The sequence below is a fragment of the Protopterus annectens genome, chromosome 12.part0, assembly GCF_019279795.1.
Source record: "Protopterus annectens isolate FY-2018-M chromosome 12.part0, PAN1.0, whole genome shotgun sequence".
In the NCBI taxonomy this organism is placed as follows: Eukaryota; Metazoa; Chordata; order Ceratodontiformes; family Protopteridae; genus Protopterus; species Protopterus annectens.
In genome coordinates, this window is record NC_056746.1 from 1,075,478,891 (window position 1) to 1,075,501,027 (window position 22,137).

Consider the following 22,137-nt stretch of genomic DNA (forward strand, 5'->3'; position numbering starts at 1 on the left):
TTCAGAAGGAAGTGGATTCTTAGCAGTAGAGGCCTTAATCCCTTTGGGACCCTGGGAAATGGTTTCTGAGTCTGCAGTAGGACTTTTATATAGAAAGTTATGAGTCTCAGGAACTCGGTAGTATCTGTCTGGTTTAGCTGGTGCTGGAGGTAAGGAATCTGGGTTTAGACTAGATTTGGAGTAAACATCATCCAAAATGTCTAAAACTGGAGGAATTGCTAGGGGTCTATGCTGTGGAAGAAGAAGAAACTCCCGGAGTCTTTTCTTAGAGTCAGAATAATCTTGGCCTTCCCAGTGGAAGTGTTCCCTCAAGGTGTGTAAAGTTTCCCCAAAAGAGTAGTCTTCAGGGGTGGAGACAGAGGGAATGGACTCTTCAGCATCTGAATCTTCATAAGGAGGGAAGGAGTAATCCTGGTCCTCAGAGTTGCCTGAGGAAATGGATGATTGTTCAGAGGAGGGATAATCTTCCTCCAGTCTAGGCCTTTTGTCAGGGGGGGTTGGGATCCCCTGATAAGGGTAATTAAATCCTCAGCCATCTTAAGCATCTGTTTTTTAGGCATAGGGGCCATTGAGGGAGTGTGTGGACCCGGCTTCCTAACTTTCAAGGGAGCTTTAGCATAAGACTTAGCAGAGATAGTTGTCGGTTTGAAGACACCTTCAGAAACCGAAGGCCTATCCAAAATTTCTGGATCACCGTCAGGACTGGCATCGGAGGGGTGAGGTGGAACCGGTTCCTGAGGCCCAGCTGCATCGGTCTGGGAGGCTGTCAGAATTTCTGAATCAGCGGTAGTCATGGGCTGCATAGGCGCCTCGCTGAAAACCGGAGAACCGGCGTCAGGCCTGGCTGTGGCCTCGGTAACTGGTCTTGGCCTTGGCTGTCTGTCGTTATCCTTGCGTTTTTTAAACATTGCTGATGCCGGTTGCTCCAAGGGATTGCTATAGTTAAATTTTCTGCCAAAATAATGCTGGACGAAATCTGCCCGACGCTTAATTGTACGTTTGTTGCACCTAGCACAAAATTGACAACCAGAGACGTCGTGGTCTGGGCCTAGGCAAGGAATACAATAAGAATGAAAATCCTTATGAGGTATTTGCTTCCCACAAGAAATGCAATTATTAACTTTGTCTGACATTGGTCTGAGGCAAGAAAAGTTTCACCAACGGGGTACTTAGCTTTAGAGAAGACTTCGGGCTGAAATTCGATTCGAAAATCTCAGGAGCTGGCCGACCAGCACTTGCGAACTGCTTCTGCTTCGGGCACCGAGCGGCAAGAAAGACTGAAGAAAATGGCGTTGGCTGCCTCTTTTACACCCCTGTCGCACTGACATCAGGGATGAAGTGACGACAACCGACGCCGGACCAAGTCTTTGGGATTCGGCCGACTGCGGGACCGCCTGACGACAGGATAACCCAAATGTGATGACTGCAGCAGTATAACACGATGAACATCACTTTATTCTAGGTTCAGGGCTTTTAATTAATTTTCTGCATTCTTTGGAGCCTGAAAAGCAGAAGAAGCTCTTTAAATTACAGTTCGATTGGAAAGACAAATCTGGACCGAATCCCATTTGTAAGAAGAATCTCCCTAATACTAGCACAGGAGCACACCTTTTTACCTAATACTAGCACAGGAGCATATCTTACACCTTTCTACCACTTCTGACGACAGTTCTTTAAACACAGAACTAGGTCTGCTTCAGGTAAGCCTTTCTAATCTTAGGGTCAAAGACAGAAATGTAACCAGCATAGATATCTTTCCATTTCACTGTTGCAGTATTCATAACATGTGGTATCACCTGCCAAGGCAGCCCAATGTCCAGCCAGTATACCAAAGCCTTTAGGATGCCTAAAGGTATGCTGTATGCCGCAATTATGTTCCTCACATAATGTAGGGCATAAAGGTGATGTCTGGATGTACCATCCTCAGAACTTCTTTGCTACTAGTCCGAACGCCATCTCTGGTCATCAGTATGATCACCCGAGTCATTGTTGGTGTACCTAGCCATTCAGATAAGTGCCCTGTTGTGTTTTTATATTTTGTTGCTTCTGTTTTGTTGTGGGATTTCAGGTCATACAGGAAGGGTAAATGCCAGTGTGGGAGACAGATTCCCCATAAAGACCGTCACTAGCAGTCTTTGTTTTGTTTAGGGGCTTCTCATGATCATACATCCAGCAATATATGTCAGGCCTTTGTGCTAAAGACCTTACACAGTCATCTTTCATCCCTCACTATTTATTTAGAAAACCAGGATCTCAAATTTTAGTGAAAGATGCTATAAAGGCTAGCTCTTGGCCTGAGGGTCAGATATCTTCGAAGAAGTCCAAAAAAGTTAGGTCAGATTCTTTGGCTGTGCCTCTTACATCAGATGCATCTCTCGAGCCTGATGAAAGTCTGGAGGTTCAGCCAGTTCTTGGGTTGGATTGGTGTGGAGTGACCCATTTCGCAGGCTGGCATGGATCTGGCTGCTTTTATGTCCTCGGAGGCCTTGCAGACATCAATTTCAGATGTACAGGGGGAACCATGGCTGATTATCACCAATGGGTCTATGGTGGTTACTCAGATTCTGGTGAGGGAGGAAGTCACAGCTAAGATTATTGAATGTGCGCCGACATTGGAGCCTTCTATGTTTTATAAGACAAATGTCCCCTTTAAGAAAGAAGTAAAAGATAAAACATGTTTCTTCTGTTCACAAGGACCATCAAAGTGCATGGCAGGATTTTACACAGGGCTTATTTAGTGCCCTTATGGCTTTGAAGCCTCCTCAGAGGGGCTCTGTTCTGGCTCCTGATTGGTCATCTTCTCCTCTCAAGAGATCTAGGGAATCAGGATTTCTCTGAAGAAGAGTAGAATTTGGATGAGGAATCCTTGGCCTGTTCTACCCAGGTTCTTCCCCTCTGGAGTATGGTTCTGAGGAAGAGGAGTCTACTAGTCCTAAATCTCCTTTTGAGGAGATTTCTTTTGAGGATACCATTGGTATGATGACGGAGTTCTTTAAATGGGATTGTTCCCAAGTGTCTGAAGTACAAAGAAGATATTATGAGCTCCTTCAAATGGAGTCTCCTAAAACTTCTGCTGTCCCTCCTGTTTAGGCTGCTTTACTGGATGCTTTTTCTTCTGCTTCTCAGGCTTCAGATTCTCAGCCTCCTGCTCCTAAGGAAGCAGACAGGTTTTATAAAGTGCCTGATGACTGTAAATTCCTTTATGAGTCCATCTGCTGACTCGTTGGTGGTCTCTATGGCATCTCATAAACCTTCCAATTTACTGCCTTTGACTAAGCTTCTTCCTTCTGATAAGAACAGCAGGACTATGGAATGGCTGGATAAAAAGGTTTATACTTCAGCCACCCTAGCCTTTTGGGCTGCTAATTATCATACTCATATGACCAGATATGTTTTGTCTCTCCTTTCTCAGGCTTTTTAGGTTATTTCTAAACTTCTTGATTCTGAGGGTAAGACTTCTCCTTGTCTTTGTTAGGGGCTTCTTTTCATGTAACTCGTCATGCTATTAAATGTAGTTATGTTGCAGCAGATGCTTCCTCTAGGGCTGCTGCTTCTGGCTCTGTGATGAGGAGGTATGGCTTCAACCTCTGCCTAATGTTATTAAGGATAAGCTGAAGGATGCTCCTCTGGACAACAAATGTTTACTTGGTGCTGCTGCTGATGATTTGTTTAAGTCCCTGGAAAGGCAAGGAGTTACAGGACCTGAAACATGTTTTTGTTTCACGAGTGTCTAAGTTCCAAAAGAACTATCCTACTAAGCCAGCTTTTGTTAGATGGCAGTCTTGTCCTCCTCCAAAAAGTAAAAAAGGTGGTAGGAGGGCTCCTCTGGCTAAATCTACTCAGACTACTCCTGCTCAGAAGCCACCCTTTCCTGATAAACCAAGTGCAGTCTGACTACCAGAGTCTTCCCAGCCACATTCCTCTTTCTCTTCATCTTTCTCTGTCTTTTCCTGTTTGATTAAGCATAACCCAAGATTCTTGGATTCTTTCCATCATTCCACAAGGATATTTCATGGTTTGGAAATCTCTTCCCTCCTTCATGGGCATTCCTCAGCCACCTCAAGAACAGTTAAGCTTCTTTCCAGAGGTGTTTCAGGATCTTTTGACTCAGGGAACTATTGAAGAGGTTCCAGGTGCCCAAAGGGGAAAGGGTTTTATTCAAGAATGTTGTTGGTCCCCAGGAAAGAGGGTACTTGGAGACCCATTCTGGATCTTTCTCACCTGAATACTTTTCTGAAGGCTCCTTCCTTTCGAATGTTATCCCTTCAGACTTTGTTCCCTTTGCTCCCGTTGCTGCTTCCTCAGGCTGTTTTGGTTTCTCTGGCTCTCAAGGATGCTTACCTCCATATCACTATTCATCCCCTTTTCAGGAGGTTTTAATATTTTCTCTGTTGCTTCCTTGCATTTTCAGTTCTCTGCTTTGCCCTTTGGCCTCTCTGCTGCCCCAAGGGTATTCACCACATGCCTAGCTCCTGTTATTGCTTTTTGCAGGATTCAGGGAATCCAGCTATTTCCTTATTTGGATGCTCTCTTGTTTCAGGCATCCTCTCCAGAGATCCTGTTGCAAAATCTTCATTCCCTTCTGCAAAGTCTGAGGTTCACAATAAACTTCAAAAAGTCCTTTCTGACTCCTTCTCAAGACCATGTTTTTTGGGGGTGCAGGATTCAGATGGTGCATATGCTGCCATCTCTGCCTCCTACCAAGGTCTTGACTCTCATTTCCTTCTTTCAAAATCTTCTTCCTCTGGCCTTTATTACATCCAGGGGGTTTCTGAGAGCTCTGGGATTTATGGCATCCACCATCCCTATGCTTCCTCTAGCCAAACTCCACATGAGGAAATTTCAGTTGTTTCTGAAATCAGTTTGGCTTCAACATGCACATCCTCTAGTTTTTGCAACTTTGCAGTTCCTCTTTTTCCTTGTCTAAAGAATGAACTTCACTGGTGGATTCATCAGTTGTCTCTAAACGCAGGGATCCCCTTTCATCCCCCTCTTCCCTCTCAGGAGCTATTCACAGATGCTTCAGACATGGGATGGAGAGCAGCCTTTTGCTCTCTAAAGGTGTAGGGGATGTTGTCTCCTCTGCAGCGGAAAAGCACATCAATGCTAAAGAGATGAGAGCCCTTCTGCTGGATATTCAGGCTTTTCATCCTCTTTTCTCCTCAGGACCCCTCAAGGTGTTTACAGACAACACCACAGTTATGTGGTATGTAAACAAACAAGGGGGAACAAGATCTTATCTTCTTTGCCAGTTGGGTCTCCTGGTAAGGGATCTTACTGTCCAGTATCAAGTGACTCTTCAGGCAGTTTACATTCCCTCAGGTCAAAACATTGTGACAGACACTCTGAGCAAGTCCTTAATGGATGTTTCACAGGGATGTGTTTCTGGACATTGTCTACCACTAGGGTACTCCAAAAATAGATCTGTTTGCCTCCCCTCTGAACAGACAACTGCCTCTGTTTTGTGCCAGACCAGGTGCTCTGGTGTGGAAGGTGGACACCCTCTCTTTTTCTTGGAAGGGGATGTTTCTTTATGCTTTCCCTCCCCTTCCCCTCATTCCAAAAGTCATGCTTAAAATTCAACAGGACACCCCCAAAATCTTGTTGGCAACTCCCTTTTGGCTGAGACAGCATTGTTACTGTCTTCTTCTGCAATTAGCCAAGGGCAGTCATCACAATTTACCTCACAGGGTTGGACCTACTCACACAAGAAAAGGGATCTCTCATTCATCCCCACTTGTCCACTTTTCAACTGACTCTGTGGGTGATAGGATTTTGATTCCATATAGACAACTTTTTTTCTGAGGATGTGCTTTGTGTCCTGCAGGAGGCCAGGAAACCCATTACTAGGAAATCCTACTTATCCCAATGGAAGAGGTTTTCTGTTTAGTGTCTTTCACATAACCTGGATCCACTTTCTGTGGATGTTCCTTTGGTTCTCTCTTTTCTGTGTGAATTGCTCAATGCTGAGTTGTCTTATTCTTCTGTTAAGGCCCACTTATCAGCTATGTCTGCTTGAATGCCTTTATCTCCTCCTCCTTTAGCGTCTAGGTTTGAAAGTTAAACAATTACTTAAAGGCGTCCTTCATATTAGCTCTCCTAGGAAGCCTGTTCCTCCTCCCTGAGATCTTAATTTTGTTTTGGAGAAATTGAGTCTGGCTCCTTTTGAGCCTACAGCTTCAGCTTCCTTGCAACATTGGTCTTGGAAGACTGTTCTTTTGTTAGCCCTTACTTCTGCCAGCTATGTGTCTCAGCTTCAAGCCCTTATGGCTCGTCTTCCTTTTTTGGTGTTTCATAAGGACAATTTCTCCTTGCGTACTACTTCTTTCATGCCCAAGGTGGCGAATGAGTTGTCCCTTAATTAGTCTATTCATTTGCCAACTTTTCTCCCTTCTCCACAATTTGCTATTGAGAAGGTATTACACAGGTTGGATGTGCATAGACAACTCAGATTTTATTTGTATAAGACTAAGAATATTAGGAAATCAGGTCTTTGTTTCCTTTCATCCAAGGTGTTTGGAATTGGATGTATCCAAGCAAATTATTTCTTCTTGGATTTCAAAAGCTTTCTTTTTGTTATGTTTTTCATGGTAAGAGCCTTCCTTCTTCTGTAAAGGCTAATTCTACTACAGCATTGGCTTCTTCTGGTGCTTTTTTTCAAGGGTTTGGATACTAACTCTATTCTTGAGGCAGTTAACTTGAGTTCTGTTAACACATTTACCAAGTACTACAAGTTGGATGGAATTTCCAGAGGTAGAGCTGGTTTTGCTTTTAACTGAGTACTGTAAAAATTAATAAAAATCCCAGTGTTCTGGCAACCAAAGTTTATAGTGTATGGACCTGGATTCTAAGTCCACATTTTTGCAGGTGATTAAATGAATTCTGTAGACCAGAAAATTCAAACTCTTGGATATTCAGTAATATCAAAATTCTAGATGAGAGAAGCTACTACACTGCACTGACCACCTTTCTTTCATTCTTTGGAAGAATGTATCCCTTAAATGAGTGTGTTAGCTTCTCTTTTGGAAAAGTGTATTCCTTAACTGTGTGCTAGTCCCTCCCTTGGAAGATTGTACCCCTTAAATGAGTGTGCTAGCCCCTCCTTTGGAAGATTATACCCCTTAACTGAGTGTGCTAGCCCCTCATACAGCCCTCACAACCATCTGACTTTGAGACTTCTGTTGCAGAGCTTTTTATTTTTCATTCAAATGCATATAACTCCTACTGCATTTAAGAATACTCCTGTGTAAGCTCAGCCATTGCTGATTCATAGCAAGACGTTATTTGGTACCGTCTAAGGCAGTATTATTTAAATCTGAGCTATTAAGTGCTACATTTTGTAATTCAAAAACAGTTTACTTTACATTATCTTTTTAGATAGGAGATTGTCTGCTCATCCTAATAATTGTACCTTAAAACTGTCAGATTGAGTTCCTACAGAAAAATACAACCCATTTTGAGAAAGAATCATTACTTATATTATTATTATTATTAGTTTTAGAGAAAATTTATATAAGAATGAACAATGTCTCATTAAACAAATTTCTGATTAAGAAACTGGGATTAATTGAGGACCTGACCGATTACTTTCTAAAACAATGCATCATGCATTGGTAAAGGTTCTTGGGAGTTTTCCAAAGGGAGGATTTCTTATTAGATGATCAGTGGAAACTTTTATATTTACAGCTGTTTCTATGAACAGTGTCGACAAATTATCAACAGTCTGGAGGAAGAAGTTATAGAAAAATTGAATGTATACTGCATTACAAGTTCCAGCAACCTGATGTGATTCCTGTGCAGCTAATGATGTGATTGTAGTCCTTTAGTATGTCACCTGTCATTTTTCCTTGCCATTACTTAGGATTGTTAAAAAAAACAGATAAGTTTTATCATGAGAATTCTTGCAAATAATTTGGGTGATGAGCTCTGGAGCAACAGCACACACTTTATTCATCCATCAGCAATGTTGTATTCTTTCTTTAGAAAATGACCCAGTTCTTGTAACTTAAGAGTCAGAACTGCAACTCAGACATTTTAGAATAGAACTCACACAACCTTAATTTATAACAGTCTACAATGGTTTCAAGTGCTGAATGCTATTCTTTGTTGCTCCTCTTCCATGTGGCATGCTCTGTGTGCATATCTCATCCCCCCAGGCTAATCTTCTATCCTCAATAATTTCATAGAATTCTCTGCAACTCTTTTGTTATTATTATTATTATTATTATTATTATTATTATTATTATTATTATTATTATTATTATTTTGGCACTGTGTAGTTTGATCTTGTTTGACATCCTATCCTGAACCATCTCCTAGGACCATTATCTTCACCTACAGAAGTTTTTTTTAATCTAAATATTTCATTACTGTTATATATTTTATTTTATTCCTTCCTTCAGTTTGCTTTGTGTGAAATACTAAAAAAATGACTGCATTATTGCCTCAGTTGTAGGTAGTCTTGTTCCTTCTTCTTGGTGCATGTGTTTTGTCACCTTTGGAAACACTAATTTTTCTGCTGAAAGATCTTTTTGGATTTCCCAGTATATTTTCTCTTAGTACCATCTTCTTTTCCCTCATATATTTCATTAGTTTACACATATTTTCAACTGCTCTTCCTCCTCTGTATGGTTTCCTACACCATTGGCTGTAATGGCTACGGAAGATTTGTATCATTATGCAAATGTTTTTCCAGTATGACTGGATACAAAAGGCCTCTAACCTGTACTAAGACCTCCAAATGGCATTCTTAAATAAACAGAATCAGTTACAATGTATAATAAGCATTTACAATTCTTATTTCAGATCAGTCAAATGGGCCTTCTGGTCAATACTTATATCTAGAACTGTAAAACAAATGTATTTTTCTTAAACAAAATATAGCCAACCACTGTTTAACAGTCTCAGGTACCTGATTCCTCTTCCTCATTGCATGCTTAGTCTCAGGGAAAAAGTGGATTGTTCATTTCTTGTTATGGATCTTAATCTGGCACGTTCCTTATCTGCTATGTTTGTAAACCATGCTACCCAGTCTATGGCTGGTTTACTTTGAAAAAGCTTTTTGTTTTTGTTATCAGCTTAAAAAGAATGAATTATCTTGACTTTTGTTTAAGAAACTGGATAGCCACCTACCCTGTCTCTAGTTTCCATGTTTTTAGAAAATTCTTTTATTAGCATTTTTTGCCTAGATTATTCATGAACATCTGAGCATCATGATCAGCCATTTTCTCTACTTATTTCTTTAAGTATTGTTTACTTTTCCTGCTTTATCAGAATAACTAAGCAACTGCATTTGTCTACTTGTTGAAAATCAGTCTTATTGCTAACACTAAACCCTTGTTGGCTCCTCAATGACCTGATCTAGATCCTGAAAACTGTTCTTTTAACATTACTTAACTCTCTTTAATGACATCCCAAAGAGCATAAGGCAATGTCTTAATAAATATATTTCCAACCAATGATGGCTAGCCAAGTTTTGAGCACAGAAAAGCTGTTTTTAAGGAAAACAGTGTTTTTGGATTGGTAAATACATTTGATATTTGTAAGATTATATGTATTATGAACACTCCTTCTTTATACTAGCTTCACAGGTTTAGGCACCCAAGCTTTTATATATATATATATATATATATATATATATATATATATATATATATGGATCTACCTGACAACATCGACACTTCATAACACCGACAACGACTTCACCGGTGCCAGAAGATCGACAAGTCAGAAGACCGACGGAGGAAAACACCGACGCTGAGAACACTGAGATGGGGAAAGGATGTGTAAGTATGCGGTAGTGACGGCCGTTAGGGTGCGAGTAAGGTAAGTGTGCGATGTTGACGGTCTGTAGGGATAGGGGTGGGATAAGTGAGTTAGGGTTAGGGCGCGGGTTAGGCAAGGGTGCGAGTAAGGTAAGTGTGCGATGTTGACGGTCTGTAGGGATAGGGGTGGGATAAGTGAGTTAGGGTTAGGGCGCGGGTTAGGTAAGGGTGCAGTAGTGATATTTTGTGGGTTAGGGCCAGGTTAAGTGAGTTAGGGTTAGGGCGTGGGTTAGGTGAGTGTGCGATAGTGACGGACCTTAGGGTTAGGGTTTCGGTTAGGGTTGTTGATAGTTGTGTATGTAAGGGTTAGTGTTGGTTTGTAAGGATTTTGGTATGCTTGTGTTGTGTGTGTGGGTTTTGGACAGGGGATTTGTTTTGTTTGTTGTTATGATGTGTCGAGTGTATGAGGTGTCGTGTTTGTGAACTGTCGATTATGTGGTGTCGGTGAAGTCGTTGTCGGTGTTATGAAGTGTCGATGTTGTCAGGTAGATCCATATATATATATATATATATATATATATATATATATATATATATTACATCATAGACACTTTCTCAAAGTTCCTTCAGAACTAAAAAATCCTGTTCAAAGAAGCAAACTGTAAATGCTTTCACAACAGCAATTTTACATCAAAATCTCCCCTCAGTTCTGACACAAAGCGTAAGATAAACCACTCAACTATCACCACTGACATGTTAACCTTAACCAAGCACTTACCTCCCCTCCTACTTTCTTATTCTTCTCTTCTCTACCCTCTTTCCCCAGTCACCTTTCTTGCCCTACCTCCTCTCCTCCTTTCACCATGCTTCCACTCCAGCTTATTATGCATTTTTTTTCTATTTCACTTTTAAGTCTCCCTCTAATATCTCTTCTGTAAATATTGTGCATGGCTTTGTTCACTACCATGGTCATGATATGTTAATATGTATTCCCAGGAAGAACCTGAAAATGGCATGCTTAGATCTCAGTTCTACTCAGGTTAACAAAAATAAATAAATGTATGAATGGATAAATAAATAAATATATAAATAAATAGTAAATAAATACCAGTGAAACAAGAGCCGGTGATCTTATGTATACCTTTATGCAGCTAGAGCAAAATGTCATGTGAGACTGAAACAGTATTAAAACTATTGTCAAACAAGTCAATATTAACTGAATGTCTATCCAGAGTTTTATATATTTGCAGTAAACCTTCCTTTCTTTTAGAAAATTATAGAAAGTGCTTTGTAAAGTATTTGAAGAGCCATTGTTATTCTAACTGGTCTTTGACACATTAAGATTGCCCATCAGTATGTAATAAAGCAAATAATATATGTCAGTGGGTTTGCTATTCAGTGGTCTTTAAATGACTATACAAATCCTGATAATCCTTGATATGTTCAAAATAGAATATGGTCTATTTCTGTACGTTGATAAATTGACATTACTATTTAGAAAATTGCAGCACTACCCTATCCAGATTTACTAAAGGTTCTATTACTCTGACAAACTATTAGTTGGGAGGGACTTATGACCAATCAATGTCTTGAAACAAATCTTCTGTTACAGCTACAGAACTACAATTATTGATTGCAAATAATTATCACTATGGAAGAGATATTTTTTCTTATTAACGCTTCTTGTTTATGTTAAAGCAGCAGTCAACTTACTGTTTTTAGATTTATCATGCCCTGCACTCAAAAATGACTGCTTATAGCAGTGTTAGTTTTCATACATCTCAGATAATATAAAGCTAATAATTGTTTGCCTCGTGAAAAATGGAGCTCATCTCTAGCTCACATATAATGTTTTTAGTTCAGTAATATCAGAATTATCACTAAATTCAAAGTTGAAGATGTAACATATCATTTTAAATTTTAAGATTTTTATAACAATTCCTTATGTGTCAGGCAGAATACAGAAATGCATTAGCATTAAAATTCTTGATGTATACTTAACGACTGGAAATGCTTCTTGTTATTTCCAGAAATGCATTACATTTTTGATCATTACAACTTGCAGAAAGTATAGTTTTTTTCTAGAATTCATCCACTCCAAAAGTTATTGCTGTAGTACTTACTTGTTCATAGAATTTGAAGGTAGCTTTCAACTGTCTAAAATTTTTCTTGGTCATTATAGAGGTAAAGACAGATTCATCTGTGCCCCAGAGTGCTTCTCCTGCCTTAAAAGAAATACACAAGCTGTTATTCAAATTCATTATATAAGGCATGAAAAACAAATAGTTGGTAATGCAAAATCTGTCACTCACATTAGAACTTGTAGGTGCCAAATATAATAACATAAATTAATTAATGAAACTGTCATCACTGTTCCAGAATAAGTTTAAAATGACATTTGGTTTACAACTTAACTTAAGGAAAAAAATAATACATTAAAATGTTCACCAGAACAGTCATCTACTTCATTGTGTCTCCTTATTTTATTTAGATCTCACACTAATGAAGTAAGCATCTTATATGTGTCCTTTTCATTTACTTTTATACTTGCTTATGGTTTCCAGTAGATGTATTGCATATTATGACTAGTGTTGGATTTTAAATGCCTCTGTTTTCCCCATGCTGATGTATCTGAAGGTATAGCTCAGCTATTATAGTCAGAGAACTGCAAACAGCTGCGCCCTATGACTCCCACAGTATATATATATATATATATATATATATATATATATATATATATATATATATATTTTTTTTTTTTTTTGTCTAATTGTTGGAACCTGTGTTCTGAGAGACTGCTTTCCAATCTATCTGCAAATATACAGAGCTGAGTATATATTTTTTTGGTTTTGGAGTTTGTTAATTGTTGCTTAGATCTCTGTTGAAACTGTTGTCTCCCTGTTCTGAGGGATTGCTTTCCAATCTATCTGCAAATATACAGAGCTGAGTATATATTTTTGGTTTTAGAGTTTGTATTGTTAGTTGTTGCTTAGATCTCTGTTGAAACTGTTTTGTCCCACCCACACTCCCTGTTTTTGGCTTGTAGTTTAAATTTGGTGGCTTTTGCAGTTGCCCACTCCACTGTAGATTTGATCTGGGACACTCCCCCAGTCCCATCTCTTTACCACAATCTACCTAATAAACTCTTAATGCACTTGCTTTTAGTCCTTTTTAATTTAATTGCATTTTTAAACAGTGTTTTGTCTAATATTGCTACATACTCAAGTGTGCTAGCTTGCACTGCATGTGAATTGTTTTTACTACTGTTTTTGCTACTTTTCTGTAAAAAAAAAAAACAAAAAAAAACAACTGTAAGCCTGTTTCCTACCTTTCCTGTAACTAGTGTTCCAGATACAGATTTGCTGTATCCAGGACTGTATGTAAGCTTCCGAGCCCCCTAAGACTTTCTGTGTTAGAGGGAAGTCTTCTAGCTTATCATTGCGAGTGGTAAGCACTAGGTAACCTGCCTACCACATAAGGAGTGGTTCTGGCCCAGAAATTGTAGTTACTGGCGTTTGGGCAATCTCTTCCATCTCTCTCAACTTTCTGACTTGAAAGCCTGCATTTGCACTTGTTTCTGTCCTTTAACTCGTCTAGTGCAGATACAGATTCTTAGTTTTAGCACTTAAATGTGCTTATTCGTGCTCAGCACTTGTTCAGAACTTGTAAGCACTAAATAAGCTACTAATTACTATAGCACTCAACCTTCCTCATTACCTAGAGGAAAACAGTTTTTGTACTTACTTTTCTCACTTGCTTAGAGAAAAACAGCTGTTGTACTCACTTTCCTCACTTATCTAGAGGAAAATAGTTTTTTATTCAGGCATGTCCAAGGGTCAGCTCCCAGTATTCTCTCCTGTCTATCTGATGAATCTGGACATCTTGAGGCAATGTAGAAATTGCCTCATGTACACAGACAAACCTCTCCTCCTATCACCCAACACTACAACCTGTGAGAGATGCACTTATCTAGCCAAACTGGAGGTAAAGCTCTCTCCAACCAAGACTGAACTTGACAGTCACGAGGAGAAGATAAATATTTGTACCACACCACACTCATCACATAGTCTCACTAAATCTACACCACCAAAATCCACACATAGTAACACAAAAACATTTGCGGAGGCTCTCAATAATAATCTGTCTAAGCAACAGAGACCTCCAAAGCAGAAACACAAGCAACCTCCATCCCCTAACACAACCCAAATGACACATAGCCCGCAGACTCACTGTGCCACTCAACCACAGCCAATAAGGAAAAACAATGTACCCAACACATTAGTCATAGGTGACTCTATAGTCAGGAACACTGATGTCCCACTCACCAGGCTAAACAAGAAGAAGGTTACTGTCAACTGCCTGTCGGGTGCCAGGATCCGCCACATAACCTACGCACTCAGGTCATCCACAACAAGTACAAATATGACTCTGTCATTGTCCATGTTGGTGTGAATGACCTGAGACGTACCTCCCTGGACTACATGAAAAGAAACATGGAAGAGCTCTCTGATCTTGTAGCCCAGGCAGGTATGACCCTAGCCCTGAGTAGCATTCTGCCATCATCCATAATGATACCGCAGTAGAAGGTCAAAATGATTGACTTCAACAATTGGCTAAGCTTCTGGTGTCATTCTAAGGGGATCCAGTATCTGTCTGCTTGGGATGACATGGTCAACAGACCACAATGCTTTGCCACAGATGACCTGCACCTGTCACCCCTGGGATTCCAGATACTGGCTAAGGCTCTTGCTGTCCCTATAGTGCGTTTTTTAGGCAAGGTTCAAATAACATATTCACCACCGTAACAGGAACAGGCAAGCAAAAACTGAGGGTAATGCTACTCAATGCTAGAAGTCTAAATCTCAAAATGCAGTCACTCGAGGCACTCCTTAAAATGGAGAACATCGATATCTGTGCAGTGACCGAGACCTGGTTCAAGGGTTCAGAGAGCACCCCTGCACTACCAGGCTATAACTCATACCACACTTTTCAGCCATGTAACCTGGAACGAAACACCAAAGGTGGAGGTTTGTCCATATTCCTTAAGGATATCCACACCTCCAGGCTAGTTGCTCAGCATAATGCATCCGAGGTTATCCAAGTGCAACTAACTCTGGGCAAAACTGCAATCCAAATTGTAGCTTACTACAGATCCCCCACCATGCCCCAGGATTCCTACTCCTCTTTTCTTGATGTACTGGAGAATATTAGGGTTCAAACAAACTCCCTAATAATGGGCGACTTCAACTACCCCACCATTAACTGGGAAAACTACTCATGTACCAACTTCTTAGCTCAACGCTTTCTGGAATTCATAAACTCCAATGCGCTGGATCAACTTATCCACACCCCCACCAGGGGCAACAATATCCTAGACCTAGTCATTACCAGCATGAGTGACTGGTGTTCCAAACCTGACGTCAACTCCTCGTTGGTCTGATCCAACCATAAGCTAATCACCCTTGATATCCACATCCCACCCCCACCCCCATTAAGGAAACCACGGTAAAAAATTTCTCCAAAGCCAACTTCATGCTTCTTAAGACAGAAGTGGTGAACTTCATGACACCCATGCAGATGGACAATACAGTTACAAATGCTGAATCCTACACAAATGCACTCTATAAGCACTTACATGAGTGCATGAATCGTGCTATCCCAAACAGAACCAAGATGCTATCCTCCAAAAAAAGGAAGCCAATCTAGTTGTCCCCTGCCATAAACAAACTGTACAACAGAAGGAAGAAACTGTTGCAAAAGAGAGTAAAATTCTATGAGTGGAGGAGCTCCCTGGTCAGCGTCAGTAAGAAGCTGAGATCCCTTATAAGATCCTCCAAAGCTAGCTACAAAAACAAAATCACCACTAATTCTAAGGACAACCAGAAAGCATTCTATAGCTATGTCAAGAATCTTGATGGCAACACCCAGATCTGCTCTGAGTTACAGCACAACGGCATGAAAATTACAGAACCAACTGATATTGCCAACATCCTGGCAGATAGGTTCAGTGCTAACTTTACTCCCCCCTCACCCCCTAAAGGGCCCAAATCTATACAGGAAGAATGCAGAGTCCCTGTAATCACAACTACACAGGTAAAAGCTGCACTCTCTTAAGCCAAAAACAAGCATCCACAGGACCAGACAACATCCCAGGCTGCGTTTTACATGAACTTCAGAACGAACTGGCTCCCCACTTAAGCACCATGTTCAGTAATAGCCTTGCCTCAGGCTTTGTGCCCATTGAATGGCGCACAGCAACAGTTATCCCACTCCACAAAGAGGGAGCCACCACTGATCCCGGGAACTATCGACCTATTAGCCTGACGAGCCTGGTCTGCAAGGCCATGGAACGTATCATCATGGATCTCATAAACAAAAACATTGGTAACCTCCAAACTATAGATCCCACCCAGTTCGGGTTTGTGAAAGGCAGATCATGCCTCCTGAACCTGATTGACTTCTTTAAGGCAGTCACCAAAGCTGTAGATGAGGGGTAAGGTGGTTCACACAGCCTATCTTGACTTCGTCAAGGCTTTCGACACCATCCCCCATTCTGGAATTATAGCTAAACTCATTAAACTAGGTATAAATCCCTACATCACAAGATGGGTTGCCAACTGGCTCACTGACAGAACCCACACTGTAAAAGTTACAGACTCCAAATCTGACCTCAAAGCAGTGACAAGTGGAGTACCACAGAGTCCCGCCCTGGGACCTCTCCTGTTTGGTATCTACTTCTTTGAAGTACAGGCTAACACAGAAGGCCTCTGGCTAGCGAAGTTCAATGCCAAAAAGTGCAGTGTCATCCCCTTTGGTAAAAATTCTGTACCCATGAACTACCACATAGGCAGCAATCTACTTAACACTGAATGAGTGATAAGAGACCTTGGGACTCAGGTGGGCAGTAGACTCTCCTTTGATAGTCACATCGCCACAGTAGTCAGGAAGTCCTTCTACATGGCACACCTCATCATAAAAGGGTTCTCATCCAGGTAAAAAGAGGTCATTGTTCCCCTCTACTCAACACTCATTAGACCCGTTATAGAGTACAACGCCCCTTTTGGAATGTGCTTCACAAGACATCTGCAGCATCTGGAAAGGTCACAGAAGTACATCACAAAGAGGATTACTGGCCTCAAACAAATGTCCTACACTGACCACCTCAAAAAACTCCAGCTTTACTCCGTAGCATATCTCCTACTCTGAGGTGATCTCTGCCTAACATATAAAGCTATGTAAAACCCAGAGCTGTTGGGAATTCCACACCTAAAGAAATCCCAATCCCTCCAAACTACATGCTCTAGGGACCTAAACCTTGTCAGCACAATAAACAGGACATGATGGAGGGATAGATTCCTGTCCCAGAGACCTCCCATATTCTAGAACAGGCTACCCATCTATGTCAAGCAAAGTTCTTCATTAGCACTCTTCAAGAAAAATCTTGATGAGTGGATGGGAAATAGGAAATACACCCTGTGGCACAGGAAAATAACTTTCTTGGGCGGCGTAAGCCAGGGAATCTTGTTGGCTAGGCTTACATAGGCCCTTGGGCCAATAGCCTAGTACCTACCTGTGAACCTATGAACCTATGAACCTACCCCTATTACTAAACCTTTGTGCCTAATGGGTTTTCCATGGTTATAAGATAAAAAGATAGAATTAATACTGCAATAAATTATATGTTTACATTTAATGCAATGCTAGTATGCAAGCTGTATCTTTTTTTTTTTATATTCCGTCATGAAGTTATCGCAGTGCACTAAATATAAATACAATCAGCATTATAACAGGTAAATACATTCAAAATAAGCCCTGAGATGAATATTGGGAAATGCACTGTTTAGTGCCTTAAACTTAACAAGGTAAAGAAACAGCAAATTTCAGGATTCCATGTAAAACTATAGTTGTGTTGGCTGGCCATTGTCTTGTTCACCAGTGTCTTTTTGTTAGTTCTGGTATTGCTCCCATTTTTAACAACAGGTGTACCTGTATAACAGTGATGTCAATATCTATTGCTTATATCTCTTCACCCCAACATCTTCACACTGTGCTCTTATTTGAAAATGCATCTTCTGTTTTACACTAGTGTCCTGTTCAATAGAAAAAATGTTAATCAAGATTCTCCATAGAGTGCCTCTCAGGAAATAGAGCAATCTGTCAAAACAGACTAATTGAATCACATCAGACTGAAAGCACAAACAAACATCATCCCAAAGGTTTTATTTGGGACCTGCTCCCTATGCAGAGGGCCAAACCCTCTAATATAACTAATGTCAAGGTCCCCAAAGCACTGGGATCTTTCAGTGTCGACCTAAATAGTGAATCATTTATTAACAGAGTATAGAACATTAATTATTTCAACACTATTGCATTTATCCTCTTGTAATAATGCCTTTTCCATCTTTGGCCTCATTGTATACAACCAGGCTGTATAAGATGTCATGTAGGCATTCAACCTTTATCCCAAACGTAAGGTATAGCTGACAGACAAAAAAAAGAGGCACAGCAGTGTGTAGAATCCAAGGACACAAACTTTAATCAAATAAGGTACAAGAACCAAACTTCTTCAGGAGTTCAGGGTTCTTATATATGACGAAAGCGCCTATTTTCATCAAAGTTTGTGTCCTGGGATTCTACACACTCCGGTGCTTCTTTTGTTTCACTAGTTTTGGTTGCTGATTTTTGTAGTTCCTAGACAAAAAAAGAAAAATACCAAAAATAAAAGCAAACCAAATTAAATCTGAAACTAATAAAAATAAAGTAGTTTTAGTAGAATCAGCGAAAAACAAACATTTCACAATGTATGCAGATTATATCGATTAGATCATTAATGGACATTTGTAAGGAAATTATTTGTGGGAGTAAGATATCTGAACACTCTCATCCTCTCCTACTTATCATAACCACAACTTAGGTCAGTATTATTCAACAAAATGCGAATCAACTCTTCTTCTTTTGGCTGCTCCCATTAGGGGTCACCACAGCAGATCAACTGTTTCCATTTCCTCCTGTCCTCTGCATCTTGCTCTGTCACACCAACGACCTGCATATCCTCTCTCACCACATCCATAAACCTTATCTTAGGCCTTCCTCTTTTCCTGTTACCTGGCAGCTTCATCCTTAGCATCTTTTTCCCAATATACTCTGCATCCCTCCTCAGCACATGTCCAAACCAACATAATCTTGCCTCTCTGGCTTTATCTCCAAACCTTCCAACCTGGGCTGACCCTCTAATATACTTATTCCTAATCCTGTCCATCCTCGTCACACCCAGTGCAAATCTTAACATCTTCAACTCTGCCACGTCAAGCTCTGACTCCTGCCTTTTTGTCAATGCCACTGTCTTCAACCCGTATAACATAGCTGGTCTCACTACCCTCTTGTAGACCTTCCCTTTCACTCTAACTGGTACTCGTCTGTCACAAATTACTCCTGACTCTCTTCTCCACCCACTCCATCCTGCCTGCACTCTCTTCTTCACCTCTCTTCCACACTCATCAACTATTTGTCATCAAAGTAAGGAGAAAGCTTCTAAAATGTTATGCTCACATCTGTGTGAGTTTGATGAAAATGCCTATACCATTTAACTACATAATTTATAAACTACTTGCTAGTAAACAAAGAAAACTAATAAATACATACAAATTCAGCTAACTAGCATGCATTAAACTATCATATAATAAAAAACTCAGTATAGTTAACATATAAGAAAATATTAACTACCTACCAAAAAAAAGCTATATGAAACATATGTAGCATAAGCTATCTATCTGAGTTGGTGGTAAGTAAGGGGAAGTTCCCCATTGCCCTTCCCTAATTTCCCCTAGTAGTATAAATACTACCTTGGGTCTTCCCTAAAAAGTGGCTACTAGCCTAGTGGGACTAACTCAGTCAACAAAGGCTAAATAAAATAAAACAAAAAAAATAAGGCCGCACAAGTATCACAAATTCATTAAAACATAAAATGTGTAACTAAAAGTATGTATAAACACTGTAAATGTAAAGAGGTCCAAAGAAACATAAACTTCCATTTAATATGTAAATAAATATAAAGAAAATATGAATATTTAACTGAATGCAACCAGTTCTAAGGTCCCCTTCTAGAAAGAAAGAAAAACTGCATAATAGCAGTTTTGGAAAAGGACAAAAGCATCAGTGTACAACACCAAGCCCCCAGCGTGCACTCCATTCTGTCATGTTCCAAAACACAATACCTACATCAGTGTACAACACCAAGCCCCCAGTGTGCACCCCATTCTGTCATGTTCCAAAACACAATACCTACATCAGTGTACAACACCAAGCCCCCAGCGTGCACTCCATTCTGTCATGTTCCAAAACACAATACCTACATCAGTGTACAACACCAAGCCCCCAGTGTGCACCCCATTCTGTCATGTTCCAAAACACAATACCTACATCAGTGTACAACACCAAGCCCCCAGCGTGCACTCCATTCTGTCATGTTCCAAAACACAATACCTACATCAGTGTACAACACCAAGCCCCCAGTGTGCACCCCATTCTGTCATGCTCCAAAACACAATACCTACATCAGTGTACAACACCAAGCCCCCAGTGTGCACCCCATTCTGTCATGTTCCAAAACACAATACCTACATCAGTGTACAACACTAAGCCCCAGTGTGCACTCCATTCTGTCATGTTCCAAAACACAATACCTACATCAGTGTACAACACCAAGCCCCCAGTGTGCACTCCATTCTGTCATGTTCCAAAACACAATACCTACATCAGTGTACAACACCAAGCCCCCAGTGTGCACTCCATTCTGTCATGTTCCAAAACACAATACCTACATCAGTGTACAACACCAAGCCCCCAGTGTGCACTCCATTCTGTCATGTTCCAAAACACAACACCTACCTGTCACCTACAGCTCAGAGCCAATATGTCCAGTGTACCTTCAAGTGACTGAAATTTCTGCTTTTCCATTCAGTTCCCAGCACAACCCTTGCCTTCTATTCAGTGAAAAATAAAAGGAACAACATCTGTCTGATTATGGTGACAGATTATATGTGAATGTAGTGAATCTGAGAAAATGTTCTGCTATCACTAAAAACATATGCTATATATATGTGTGTGTGCGTGTATGTGTGTATATATATATATATATATATATATATATCAAAATTCAAGTGCTGTCTGAAGTACATTTGAAAGACAGTAATTGAGATATGTTTCAAAAAAGAAATATTCACAAATGGAAATTATGGTAACTTGTTTTTAATTATTATAAATGTCCATCTGTAACTGTGACATCAGACTGACGTTGAAAAATCTGAGGATAGCTCCAGGTGATTTATTCCCTATTGATGTGACACACATCCCATACAATACAGGAATCAGGAGGCTGATGCAGATGCCAGTGTTGTCAGGAGACGTACCTTCTGAACTTTTAAAGTATGCACATTCCTTTTATTTATAGGTTGTGTTTTTTAGATGGTTCCATATCAGATTTCTATTTTACCAGATCTATGCCAGCCCAGATTATTGTAAATTTGTTAGACCTCTCCAACCAGCAGACATCATCTAGACACACCATTTGACAAAATTATATACCTCAAAGGTAATATCACAGCTGCTTCATGCAAGTCTGTCATACAACTGTCACCCAGCTGTCAGATGTGCTTTAGAAGTTATATACATTCTTTCACTCACTTGACAAATGTCATGGAACTAACCAACTGGTAAGAGGAAAATGACATCTACCTGAAATGGCACATAGATGGCCACTTAACAGTTAGTTTGACTTTAGCAAGCTTAAGATGTATATGGGCCAGCAAAGCCTTCTTACTGTCTTGCTTGGCTCAGATTATATTCAAACAGCTTTCCTATAAAAAATATTTAGCTGTTGGTATTTTATTATTTAAAGGGTGATCATAAAACAAAAATGTGAATAATTTGGATTACAAGTGCAGAACATAATAATATTTATTTCAGTTAATGCAATTTCCACTGCTATAGCCATCTCACCACTGTTGCTATACCTTCACAGAACCTTACACATGCAATAACTCTTCATTTAAACATGCAAACAAACGTGTTTTACATTCTGACACTGACTACCAAAATATCATGAATGTAGTGGAAATGTGTTCTCTTTTTTGCATTTTTATTGTGTTATAACTTCATTCTGTTGGCAATGCAACTTTGCTGCACATTTGCAGTTCAGGCTGATATTCATAGGATCATATGATCATAGGAGGTTAAATGGGGAGGGTTGCATCAGGGAGGTCATTCGGTGTAAAACTGTTGCCAAATGACATATGCAGACAACAATACAGATTTCCATACTGGATCGGTCGTGGCCCGGGTTAACATCACACACCACCAGTACTGTTAGCCAATA

At 40.1% G+C, this 22,137-nt stretch overlaps 1 protein-coding gene across 1 annotated transcript in view; it reads right to left on the reverse strand.

Annotated features, from left to right (window-relative positions):
- LOC122816979 (annexin A13-like) overlaps positions 1 to 22,137 on the reverse strand; it is a 267,063-nt gene that overhangs the window by 69,647 nt on the left and 175,279 nt on the right. The window contains exon 8 of the mRNA XM_044090091.1: positions 11,888 to 11,989. Within this exon, the coding sequence (XP_043946026.1) occupies positions 11,888 to 11,989 (102 nt within the window). The remainder of the gene's footprint in view (positions 1 to 11,887; positions 11,990 to 22,137) is intronic.